Raw genomic sequence first — 12,210 nt, 5'->3', positions numbered from 1 at the left:
GATTCTATAGAAACAGCTCCCACACCCCACTCTGAGGTGACTACATATGAGCAGTAGGTGTGGGATCCTGTATAAACAGACCCCACATTCCACCCCCGAAACAGCTGTATCTCAGCACCAGATGAGGGATCTATGCAAAACAATACAAACAGAAACGCCAACAAGCAGCGCTTAGACCCTCACAAGCTTAATTAGGGCCCTACCAAATTCCTGGCCATGAAAAACACATCATGGAACGTAAAATCTGTTTTTTTTTGTGTGTTGTTACCATATACTGTGCTGATTTCACGGGGGAGACCATCGTTTCTCAAATTAGGGGCCTGACCCACAGGGCGTTGCAGGGAGGTTGCAAGGTTATTTTTTGCAGGGTGGGATTATGGTATTGCCACCCCTATTTCTGTGCTACCTTCAGAGCTGGGTGGCTGGAGAGCGGCAGCTGTTGACCAGCTGCCCAGCTCTGAAGGCAGCACCGCCACCAGCAGCAGCGCATAAGTAAGGGTAGCAGTACCACAACCTGCCCTACAATAACCTTATGACTCCCCCCCTACACACAACTCCTATTTGGGTCAGGATCCCTACAACACCATGAAATTTCAAATTTAAATATCTGAAATAATTAAATTTACTATTTTTAAAATCCTTTGACTGTGAAATTGACCAAAATGGAGGTGAATGTGGTAGGGATCTATTCATAATCTCTCCTCTTGTATCTGGATAGCACAGGTGTAAGAAAGCTCTGTTACATACTCTAGGCCCATTTAATGTCTTAACTACAGTGGGTTATTGTGTATATTCATCACCTTTCCTGGATCTCTTTTGTCACCACCTGCATGTCTCACATGGTTGTTTGTTAGTTTTGAGGAGTCCTCTGCCCTAGATAGGAATTGAGTGGGTGGGTCAGGACTCCTAGGTTCTAACTTCTATCGGCAGGTCTAGGGGGAGAGGAAGTGGGGTCTAGCAGGTTCGCAGTGGGAGTCAAGATTCCTCAGTTCTACTCCTGTCCCTAGCTTTCGGGGGAAGGGGGTGGGGTCCAGTGAGTTAGTGTGGGGGCTGGGAGTCAGGACTCCTGGGTTCTATCCCTAGCTCTGTGGGGAAGGGAGTGGGGTCTAGGGGGATCAGGGATCCTGGGTCCTGGTCCCAGCTAGAACAAGAGCGCGAGCTAACCATTGTAGAAAGGCGCGGGGGGGAGGGGATCGGAAGTGACTCTAACCAGCGGTGTCTCTGCAAGGCCCGGAGAAGGACGGGTTAAACCCACCGCCCTCCTGAACCTTCCGCTTCCCAGGGAGCTGCCGGGCGCGGGGCTGCAGCAGCGCAGGGACCTTCCTGTCCAGCTGCCCCGGAGCCGGGGTCCTGGTCCGGGTGTGCGCAGGGTTGAGTCCCCGGCTCGGGGAAACAGCAGCAGGGGCAGGAAGTCGCTGCCCGGAGCGGAGCCCAGCCCGGTTCTCCCTCGCGATCTCGCTGCCCCGAAGGGTCCCCAGCCTGGATCCCGCCTCCCCCCCTGCAGAGAGCTGGGCCGGCGAGGCCAAAGCCCCGGCGCGTTCTCGGCGCCGGGCCCCGGGGGGAGATTTCGCCCAGCAGGATCTCCGGCCCTGGCCGCGATCCCCCGCATGGAGCCTGGGGCAGAGCCGAGGGTCCCGGATCTCCAGGGCTCTCCGGGAAGGGAGATCCCCAGAGGCGTCCACACAGGTGAGGAGCGGGACACCGGCTGGGAGTGAAGGGAACAGGTGGGATCCCAGCCAAGCCAGCAGGAGCCCCCCAGTTCTGCCTCCACTCGCTCTGTATCGTCCCCAGCCGGCTCCAAGGAGTGTCTCTATTTCTGTCCCTTCTCCCCAAGGGACAAGGGCACCATCTCTTGGTAGCGTTTGGCTTCCAGGCCCCAGGGGAGTCCTCTTGGCTTCTGGAGATCTAGCCAGCTGCAGGCTCCTTCATTTAGCCTTGGTCAGGTCATGATCCGGCCACTCGCCACCAAATATGGGTCTTCCTCAAGCGCTCGACCTGGCTGCTAACCTCCCTGCTTCGCTGGGAGGATGCTGCTAAGCCCCTTGAGCGCCGCTAGTTCAGTGACACCTTCCCACCATCCCTAGAAGGCCAGACGGCGTCTCCCACGATGCACTGGGAAAGAATCACAGAGCAAGCTCAGCTGAGTGCAGCACAAAGCATTGTGAGATGAGTTCTCCAGAAGCCCTGGCATTGCAACCCACTTGCCTGGGGGAAGGCAGCACCAGAGGACAAGGTGACTTGGGCAGGGCTTGGCAGGGGAGGCTGCTCACACGGGAGCAGATGCACCCTCACTCATCCTCCACATCTCTGCCTCTGTAACTAGACTTGGTGGCCTTGGTCTGGATCAGGGCACTAGATAAGCTGGGCCAGGGGAGCATTCGGAAAGGCTTGTGGCAGGCTGATTAGCATCATGGATTGGAAAACCAGAGGGGACCATCCATAGATCCCTAGATGATCAGCCAAAAGTAACCGTGATGGTTGTCCAGCCTGCCCTTCCTGCGTAGCCCAGGCTGGAGAGCATCATCATGGGACTCTCACAGAGGTAGGCTCATTTTCCATTTTACAGATGGAAAAACAGAGGTACAGAGAGGGAAATGGATTTGCCCAAGGCATCCCAGTAGCAAAGCCAGGAATAGAACCCAGGACTGCTGGTGTTTTATCCGGTAGGCTGCACTGTCTCCCTAAAGAAAGACAACCCCGTTTCCATGTAATGGAAAATCCATCCCATCCCTTGGTAAGGCTGTTCCACTGACTAAATTCCCTCCCCGTTAAGAATCAATATCTTATTTCCAGTTTGAATCAGTCCATCTTCAATTCCCAGCTGTTGGGTCTCCTTCGCCCTTTGTCCGGTAGATTAAAAAGCTCTCTTGTATCAAGGAGAGAGCTGTATCCTGGGAAGGAGTGACTCTGAAAAGGACTAGGGAGGGGCTAATGATAGACAGCTCATCTTCACTTGGTTCTCAGATTGATGCTGTAGCGAAGAGGGCTAAAATGGTCCTTGGATTATGAGCAGGGTAATGGGGAGGTGATATTAGCTCTGTATACAGCATTGGTGATGCCATTACTGTAGACTGTCCAGTTCTGGGGTCCACACTTCAAGAAGGATGTTGATAAATTGGAGAGGGGTTAGAGAACAGCCACAGGAATGACTGAAGGATTGGACAACCTGCCTTAGGATGACAGACTCCAGGAGCTCATTCTGTTTAGCTTCATAAAGAGAAGGTTCAGGGGTGATTTGAGCACAGTCTGTGACTACATATGTGGGGAACAAAATGTTAGTAGTGGGTTCTTCAGTCTAGCAGACAAAGGTCTAACAGGACCCAAAGGCTAGAATTTGAAGCTAGACAAATTCAGACTGGAAACAAGGTGAAAATTTGTGACGGGGTGAGGGCAATTTACCATTGTGACAACTGACCAAGGATCGTAGTGGATTCTCTACCATGGGCGATTTGAAAAATCAAGATTGGATGATTTGTTTGTTTTTAGGGGGTTTTTTAGAAGACCTGCTCTGGTTCAAACAGGAATTACCAGGAGGGACATTCTCTGGCCTGTGTTGCACAGGAAGTCAGACTAGATGGTCCCTCCTGGCCTTAGAATCGAAGATGATATCGTCTTCCAGTGACCGTGATCAAGTCACTTTCCTTTGATAGGCTAAATCAACTGAGTTTTGTATGCTATAAGGCAGGTTATCCAGAATGGACGCATCATTCTTGTTGCTCTTCTTTGAGCACTCTCCAATTTGTTAACACCTTTTTTGAAGTTGTGGACACCAGAACTAGACCCGGGATTTGGATGAATGGATACCATAAACTGCCATGTGAGAAGGGAGGATTCACAGATTAGATTAGGAGGAGTAGACACAACACGGAGATGCTAGGGTAGATAGATGAGGTGACTTTCTCCCTTCCCCAGTCCTTCACAACCAGATTAAACTTTTCAGACATATCAATGGGTGAATGACAAACCCCTTTGCTGCCCCCTCTCTCCCTCTCACAGAACTGGACTTTCTCTTTCTCCCAGCAGGTGCCAGGAAGGAGGAGGAGAATCCCCAGCAGGAGCCACACAGGCCATCACAGAGCCCCGAGCAGGGAGAGGCCAACAGGGTGGGACAGCAGGGGGGAGACCTCCAAGGGGTGGAAAATGGCTTTGGGCTTCTCAATAGCATGTCTGTCCCCCAGAGACTGACCATCTGTGGGCAATGTGGGAAGAGCTTTAGCCAGTATTCGGACCTTATTAAGCACCAGCGGATCCACACGGGGGAGAGACCCTACAGCTGCTCCCAGTGTGGGAAGAGCTTCAGCCAGAGCTCCCACCTTGCCAAGCATCAGCGGATCCACACCGGTGAGAGGCCCTACAAATGCCCTGACTGCGGGAAGGGCTTCAACGACAGCTCCTACCTCCTGCAGCACCGCCGCACCCACACGGGCGAGCGGCCTTACGAATGCCCGGACTGTGGGAAAAGCTTTGGAGACAAGTCAGGCCTTACCCGCCACCAGAAGGTGCATCACGGCGAAAGACCCTACAAATGCCCTGACTGTGGGAAGAGCTTCAGCGACAGCTCCTACCTCATCCAGCATCAGCGCATCCACACGGGCGAGCGGCCCTACAAATGCACCGAGTGCGGGAAGAGCTTCAGCCGAAACTCACACCTGGTTCAGCACCAGCGGGTCCACACGGGGGAACGCCCCTACAAATGCGCTGACTGCGGGATGAGCTTCAGCCACAGCTCCACCCTGATCGGGCACCAGAGGACCCACCGTGGTGATAAGCCCTACAAATGCTCCCAGTGCAGGAAGAGCTTCCGGCACAAGTCAACCCTGGTGAAGCATCAGCGGACCCACACTGGGGAGCGGCCCTACAGCTGCGCCAAGTGTGGGAAGAGCTTCAGCTGGGGCTCGGCTTTCATCAAGCACCAGCGCACCCACACGGGGGAGCGGCCCTACCAATGCACCCAGTGTGGGAAGGGCTTTGGGGACAGCTCGGCCCTGATCCAGCACCAGCGCACCCACACCAGGGAGCGGCCCTACAAGTGCTCTGAGTGTGGGAAGGGCTTTGGTGACAGCTCCACCTTGAATCAGCACCAGCGCACCCATTCGGCAGAGAAACCCTACAAATGCCCAGAGTGTGGGAGGAGCTTCATCCTCAGCTCCCACCTTGTCCGGCACCAGAGGGTCCATGTGGCTTAGAGTCCCCATGTGAGGACAGTTCTGTTCACTGTTCACATCTCTTTAGGGACCTTAGAAACCAGGCCTCCTTAGAGACCACAGAACAGGCCTCTTTAGGGACTAGGCCTCCATAGCGACCAAGGATCTTGGAGACCTGGACCAGGCCTCCTTAGATGCCAGAGACCAGGCCTCTTTAGGGACTAGGCCTCCTTAGAAACCAAGGATGTTAGAGACCAGAGACCAGGCCTCTTTAGGGACGAGGCCTCCTTAGAGACCAAGGGCCTTGGAGACCTGGGACCTGGCCCCTTTAGGGAGATGGAAGCAGGCTCTTTAGGAAACACATCATCCCAGAGACCTGACGTAGTTTTTCCCCTGGGGCAAGGCACAGCCCATTGCGATATGGATGCAGTGTGTGTATGGGCGGAAGTGGGGACAGGAATGACTGAGGGGCCCATGGGTAGAAATTAGGTGAAGTGGGGAAGGAAGTGAACATGAGGGTCCCTTTTGCCCCAGTCAAGATGGGGCTATTAGAAATGCTTAAAAGCCACACGGCAGGGTTCTCAGCCTGGGATCACTGCCCCACAAAGGGGGTCATGGTAACCATACCCCTTCCTTGTTTCTAAGAGGGCAGGTTCCTGGCTATATGGCAGTGGTATCCTGGTAGGGAAAAGGTGAGAATCCTCATAATAGTGAGGGAGTGATCTCTGAAGGACTTGGGGGCTTTTGTCTGTGCCCGCTCCTGGGTGGGGTGGGGGCGGGGCGACCTGTTCCTTCATTCCCCTGGAACTCCACAGCTCTGGGCCTCACTCTCTGCTCCTTCCCCTCTCCCAGGGGCTGGGCGTGGGGAGGGTTAGGGACCCATGGGGAAGGGTGAGTGAGGCTACTGAAAACTGGAGGGGGCTGCTCCCAGAGGCCAGACAGACATATGCTCCCATACGGCTGGGCGGGGGGTGAGAGAGTGCCTAATCTCCTTCTCCCTGGTGGTGTCTCCAGTGCCTGGCTCCTCTTTCCATGGTGCACAGAGTCCAGTGGCACCTGGAGAACATCCGTTCCTGTGCTTGGTGCAGCTGACATCCAGCCAGCCCCACCCGTGGCTCTCGGTTCCCAGCAGGCACCTGGATCTCACCCTCCTGCTGTCTTTGGTGATGATCCAGTCTCCTGTGGTGTTAGTCAATTGTATCTGTAGGAAATAAACTTCGCCACTGGGATCTGCCTCCTCCCATCTCCGTGGTGAGGGCTCTGTCTCAGAGCTCAACGTGGCCCTGGACGTGTTGTTCTCGCCTGCAGGGAAGCTCAGAAGCTGCTTGGGCTCCCAGTTATCATGATTTGCCGCTCTGATCCTGACATAAACCCCTGCAGAACGCCGTCTTGTCTTGCTCAGTATCGTCTTCATGGTAGGTGTGGCTCCCAGCTTCCTCCTGTTCTGCCTGATCCTTTGCAGGAGCCCTCGCCTTCCCAGCCTTTCTCTGAAGGCTCAGAGAATCATAGCGATGTAGGGCTGGAAGGGGCCTCGAGAGGTCACCAGGTCTAGCCTCCTGCGCAGAGGCAGGACCGAGTAACGCTAGACCATCCCTGAAAGGTGTTTGTCCAACCTGTTCTTAAAAACTTGCAATATTGCAGATTCCACCACCTCCCTAGGAAACCTCTAACCTATCCTACATCTCCCTTGCTGCAGATTAAGCCCATTACTTCTGGTCCTACCTTTGGTGGACATAGCAAAGAATTGATCACTGTCCTCTTTGTAACAGCCCTGAACATATTTGAAGACCGTTATCAGGTCCCCCTTCAGCCTTCTTTTCTCAAGACTAAACATGCCTGTTTTTTTTAATCTTTCCTCATAAGTTCTCTAAGCTTTCATTATTTTTGTTCCTCTCCTCTGGACTCTCCAGTTTGTCCACATCTTTCCTAAAGAACTGGGCACACTTCTCCAGCTGAGGCCTGCGCTGAATGCCGTTGGACCCCGGGAGCAGAACCAGCACCTGAGAAATGAAAACAGTAGGGAGCCCTTACCCTCTGCTCCCACTCAACTCCCATTTCCAACTGCCACAGAACTCCTGGCTTCAACCTTCACCTGAACCTTTTTTTTCCCCCACGAAAAGTGCAGATTTTTGCCACATTTCACAAATTCATATTGGTTTCACCAAATTGTTGATTTAAGACAAAACAATCTGAAAAATTCAAATGTATAGTTTTGATATTTTCTAAATGAAACATTTTGATTTTTTTTGGTTCAAACCAACTTTTGGATTTCCGAATTTCCTTCAATTTCATTAAACTCCAATTCAAAAAGATTTTTAAAAAATGCTCAAAATTGAAACAAAAAAATGTGCGTTGATCCAAAACTAATTTTCCCCCCAACTTTTTGATTTGCTGAACATGTGGTTTTTCAGTTTGACCCCAAATGATTTCTTTTCTTGTTTTCAGAATTGCCGGTGTATCAAAAGATCCATTATTCACCCATCATAAGCTGGAATGTGCCCCACCACTCTTAGCACCACCCAGGGCAGATCTCTGGGCATGGACAGGATCTGTGCTCTGCTCCAGCTTTTAAACAGTCTCTTGCGGGAACCTTTATACAATTAGGCTCCCACGGGATCTGACACTTCCTTCAGGTTAGGCCGCGTTGCCTCGCCACCTCCAGAACTGTTTCACATTGCAAGCTCTTCTCAGCGAATCCAACTGAAATAGACTTCTGGTCAGAAACTTGTACGCTCCTCAGGGGCAAGAGAGAATGGATCACTTGATAATTACCTGTTCTGTTCATTCCCTTTGAAGCATCTGGCATTGGCCACTGTCGGAAGACAGGATACTGGGCTAGATGGACCTTTGGTCTGGCCCAATATTGCCATTCTTAATGTACCTCAGCCAGTATTTGCAGTGACACCAAGCAGCGTTTTCAAGACCAAGCAGGATGTATTAGCCAACTGGAACACAGCATTGGAAGTTGTTAGGTTAGCATCTACATAAACAAAGCTTCTTAAAAATCCCTGGGCACTATCAGGGCCTGGCATAAGGTCAGCGCGGCAAATTTGGAGTCATTTGGACAAAGGGTTGCTGAGTCAGAGCACCCAGAATAAAGCACCGGTTGGTAACATTTCTGTTATCATTTTTTTTTCCCCTTTTGCTACACACTTGTGGGCTCAAATTCTTGCTGTGATCATCTCACACTGATCTCACCTGATCAGGTCTGATCTCTGCTAGTGTCTAGCACCCACTCCGCTTTTGGGGGAGCAAAGGCTGTGCTTTGGCGCACAGAAGTGGCATGCGCCTAGGAAGATTTGCTGGTGTACCATGAGACTGGGATGAAGGAGCCTATGAAGCGACAGCCCTAATACCAGAGTTGCTCAGGAGCTTAAGGGTTGACTCCAAGCACCTCCCCCGTGTCACGAGTTCAAGTTGAGCTGTTGGCAAATTCCCCAGCCTAGATGAATGTTCTCCAGTCGTGGCAAAGGAGCCCAAAACTCAGAGCTTTTTGCTTAAGAAGCAATAGTTCAAAGTGCTTGGAAACCTACGTGCCTACTCAGATTGTCTTGAAAATTGCTACCCGTCCTCAGTACCAGCAGTACAGAAAATGGTACTAGTTTGGGGTCATTTGGGCAAGGCCACCCCAATCAGTGTCCGACCAACAATCAAAGTGCTCTAAAACCCACGTGCAATAGAATTATAGAGTCTAAGGCCAGAAGGGACAATTGTGGGTCATTTGGTTAAGGAGTTCCCCACATATAGCACCACCAAAAAGAGCTGCTTTGAACATCTGCAGTTTTTTATAATGTGTTTGGCCCAGAGCTAAGGCCAGGGCCGGCTATAGGTTTTTTACTGCCCCAAGCAAACAAATGTTTGGCTGCCCCCTACCCCAGCCTTGGGCTCCCCTCTCATATTGCTGCTGCCCCAGCCTTGAGCTCTCCTCCTCCCCCCACACCCACTGCTTCCCCAGCTCTGGGCATCCCCCCATCCACACCCCCCTGCCACCCCAGCCCTGGACTCCCCCCTCCCCAACTGCATTCTCCTGCCGCCCCAGCCCTGGGTCACTGGTAACTCGCTCCCAGGGCAGGTGATTCAGCAGGAATTTTGGATGTGCACAGAACACAGACAGGATTGGTTCCCATATGGTTACAGAATTGCAATAAAGTGGAACAATTTTCAGCTTGTGTGATTGGAGGATATCTGGATGCATATTATAAGACTGCCCTACATAAATGAGGAAAAGTTGAAGTGCCTTTATTATTCTTTTGTTCCACTCTTTGTTTCTATGGGGAATTTGCCAATGCAATATCACTGTCTTCCTTTTAAACAAATAAAACTTAAAACCAACAACAACAAATGGCACTGGCTGTTGAAAATAGCAATTCCAGTTCTCAAAACCACTGGCAAGCATTTCTTGCTCAATGTTATGCTACTTTCTCTACAGCAAGTTACAGTGGATCAGTACATTTGATTTGGGAGAAATGAAGTAACAGCTGCCCAAATTGAGCTTAAGACCTCCTGAATTTTGAGGGGTTCAAATCTGGAAGGCAGGTGCTAGATTCCCTTTCTGAATATTAGCTAAATCTGGAAAGGAAAAGTCAATTTCTGCTTCCATGGCTCAGAAGTGGAAATCCTCCTGCCTGCTTGGTACTGTATCTAAAGCTGCCCAGGTCTAGAGCCTCCCCTCCCTTACTTTTCATTTTAAATTCTAGTGGGATCCACATAACTCCCTTGCTAGGCTTCAGATAGAGAGGGGCACTGTCCATTTAGTCCACCCAATTCCTTCTTTGGGGGTTGCAAGGTGAGGTCACACCAGTATCCCTAATCCAGGCTGGGGATGTCTTCTGAAGGGGATATCTGGGCCAAAGCCTTCTACTCCATGGGCACACTTGTCCCTCATTCACACTGCCACCCCTCTTCTAGCAGCCAGCTCTCCATTCACAGCAAGCTGCAGCAGGAGGTCTCAGCTACCTCCCTCCCCCTCCCTTCCCTGTTGATCACTGCCAAGGGAATGCTGGGAAAGGTAGTTCTTTCCCTGCTCCAGGGCTGGCTCTATAGGCAGGGAGCTAGACAAGGAACTACAGCTCCCAGGGCCCCCTGTTGGTTCTCAGCTCCCAGGCTGGATCCCTGCCACCCCTGCAAATGTGCTGCCCCAAGCACCTGCTTGCTTTGCTGGTGCCTGGAGCTGGCCCTGCTCAGACAATGTATAATGGTTGGGTTGCCAGTTTTGGCTGGATGCACACCTGGAGCTTTCATCACGTGACATAATTTTTCATTAAAGGTTCACCTTTAATTCCTAAACACTCCAGAACTAAAGCTTTAAGGCTAGATCCACAAAGGGATTTAGGTGCCTAACTGCGCTTGGGGTGACCAGATGTCCCGATTTTATAGGGACAGTCCTGATATTTGAGGCTTTGTCTTACATAGGCGCCTATTCCCACCCCCCCATCCTGATTTTTCACCCTTGCTATCTGGTCACCCTAACTGCACGTTAGGCATCTAATCCAACATTTAGATCCTCAAAATCCCTGTTCAGATGCTGCCTAATCCTGTGAGCACTGAAAGCCTCTAGGTTTGTGAATTTCCATTGATAAAGGCCTTTTAGCACCTAAAGATTTGCCAATGGGAAACCACACTGCCACCTAAAGTCCTGCTGCCCAGGAGCATGTCTCACACCTAAACCCTGTCTAGGTGTTCCCCACCTATTGGGCCTGAGCCAGTCCCTGATCTCAAATGTTCTATATGAATCACAATTTCTAAGCTTTAGCCCTGTGGTTAGATCCCAAGATGTAGAAGGCCCAGGTTCAAATCTCCCCTCTGCCTGATGGGAAGTGAACCTTCCTCTGCAGTTAGTGCCTGGACAACGAGATGTCTGGGAGCAGGACTTTCTCACTCTCTCCTATTGCATCTGTTCCATGGGGCACAGATAGTTGAGTAGAACCTGTAGCACCCATATTCCAGCTAACCCTCCTAACAACTGGGCTACAGTGTCATTCTTGCTCTGTGCCTGGCCAATGAATATTTGGGTCCTGGCTTAGGGCACCCCCTCAGAATTTGCAATCAGGTGGCTTATGCAGCACTCAGCATGCTGGCATTTGTGGATCCCATTCCCTGGCACCGCTCTCTGCCCCCACATTGTATAGTGAGCCTGGGCCCCTGACTCAGGGCTGTGGATTGAAAGGTGATGCCATGGGGTGGTCACCTGTGAGTCTTTCTCACTCTAGGTACAGGCCACCTTCACTACCACCGAGCTTTATTGTACTGTGTATTGGGACACTAGGTGGGGAGGGCTCTGAGTTACTACAGCAAATTCTTTCCCAGGTGTCTGCCTGGTGGGTCACACCCACATGCTCACGGTCTAACCGATTGCCATATTTGGGGTCGGGAAGGAATTTTCCTTCCGCTCCGATTGGCAGAGATGCTGGCGGGAGGTGGGTGGTGTTCGCCTTTTTCTCCAGCATGGGGCACAGGTCAGTTGCAGGCTTAAACTAGTGTAAATGGTGAATTCCCTGTAACTTGGAAGTCTTTAAACTCTGATTCAAGAACTTAAGTTGCTCAGATGGCAGTTACGGGCCTGTTACAACAATGAGTGGGTGAGGGTCTGTGCCCTGCAACATGCAGGAGGCCAGACCAGATGATCCCTTCTGGCCTTAAAGTCTATGAGGTGCTACTTACATATTTAGCAGTCCCAGGCAGCTTCCCCTCTTCCTTCTCGGTGAAAGGGAGCAGTGCTAGCAGCAGCAGACAGCACAACCAACCCACCCACCCATTTTCAGGGCCTCCTTCCTCTCCACCTGTCTGCTCCCAGCTGCTGAAGTTGCTTCTCCCCTTCCTCACCATTAACTAGCCCGTCAGCTTGTGGCTCCATTCATTAATTGCTCCTCCATTTAGATCCCAGTTAACCCAGACTGGTGGGGATTTGAGTGACAGGGCACCGAGGCAGCTCGTTTGCTGGAGGTTTTCAAAAGGAGGCTGGAGAGGCCTCCGGCTTGGATAGGTGACACAGCAAATCCTGCAGCTTGGCTGGGGTTACACTAGATGGCGCTTGTGATCCCTTCTAGCCCTATGGTTCTATGTTCCT

At 51.6% G+C, this 12,210-nt stretch overlaps 1 protein-coding gene across 6 annotated transcripts; it reads left to right on the top strand.

The window, feature by feature from the left end:
- Nucleotides 1-1,199: 1,199 nt before the first annotated feature.
- LOC127052812 (zinc finger protein 436-like) lies at nucleotides 1,200-9,110 on the top strand. Of its 6 annotated transcripts, none has more exons than XR_007774889.1 (3): nucleotides 1,200-1,686; nucleotides 4,021-6,559; nucleotides 7,590-9,110. XR_007774889.1 is itself a non-coding variant. In XM_050956903.1 (3 exons), exons 1-2 carry the CDS (start codon nucleotides 1,608-1,610, stop codon nucleotides 5,184-5,186), a joined length of 1,245 nt encoding a protein of 414 aa, XP_050812860.1. In that variant the 5' UTR covers nucleotides 1,200-1,607; the 3' UTR covers nucleotides 5,187-5,195; nucleotides 7,590-9,110. The 6 variants fall into 6 exon arrangements, 4 of the variants coding, with proteins under 4 accessions (XP_050812860.1, XP_050812861.1, XP_050812863.1 ...); XR_007774890.1 differs by having other exon boundaries at nucleotides 7,055-9,110; XM_050956903.1 differs by having other exon boundaries at nucleotides 4,021-5,195.
- The last annotated feature ends 3,100 nt before the right edge of the window (nucleotides 9,111-12,210 follow it).

The sequence above is a fragment of the Gopherus flavomarginatus genome, chromosome 5, assembly GCF_025201925.1.
Source record: "Gopherus flavomarginatus isolate rGopFla2 chromosome 5, rGopFla2.mat.asm, whole genome shotgun sequence".
Taxonomy (NCBI): domain Eukaryota; kingdom Metazoa; phylum Chordata; order Testudines; family Testudinidae; genus Gopherus; species Gopherus flavomarginatus.
This window is presented reverse-complemented; position numbering and strand designations above follow the sequence as displayed.

Excerpts from the sequence above, each read along its gene's own strand:
- LOC127052812 (XM_050956903.1), top strand. The coding sequence starts at position 1,608 with ATGGAGCCTGGGGCAGAGCCGAGGGTCCCGGATCTCCAGGGCTCTCCG. Across the intron at positions 1,687-4,020 it reads CCCCAGAGGCGTCCACACAG|CAGGTGCCAGGAAGGAGGAG; the intron begins GTGAGGAGCGGG and ends TCTTTCTCCCAG.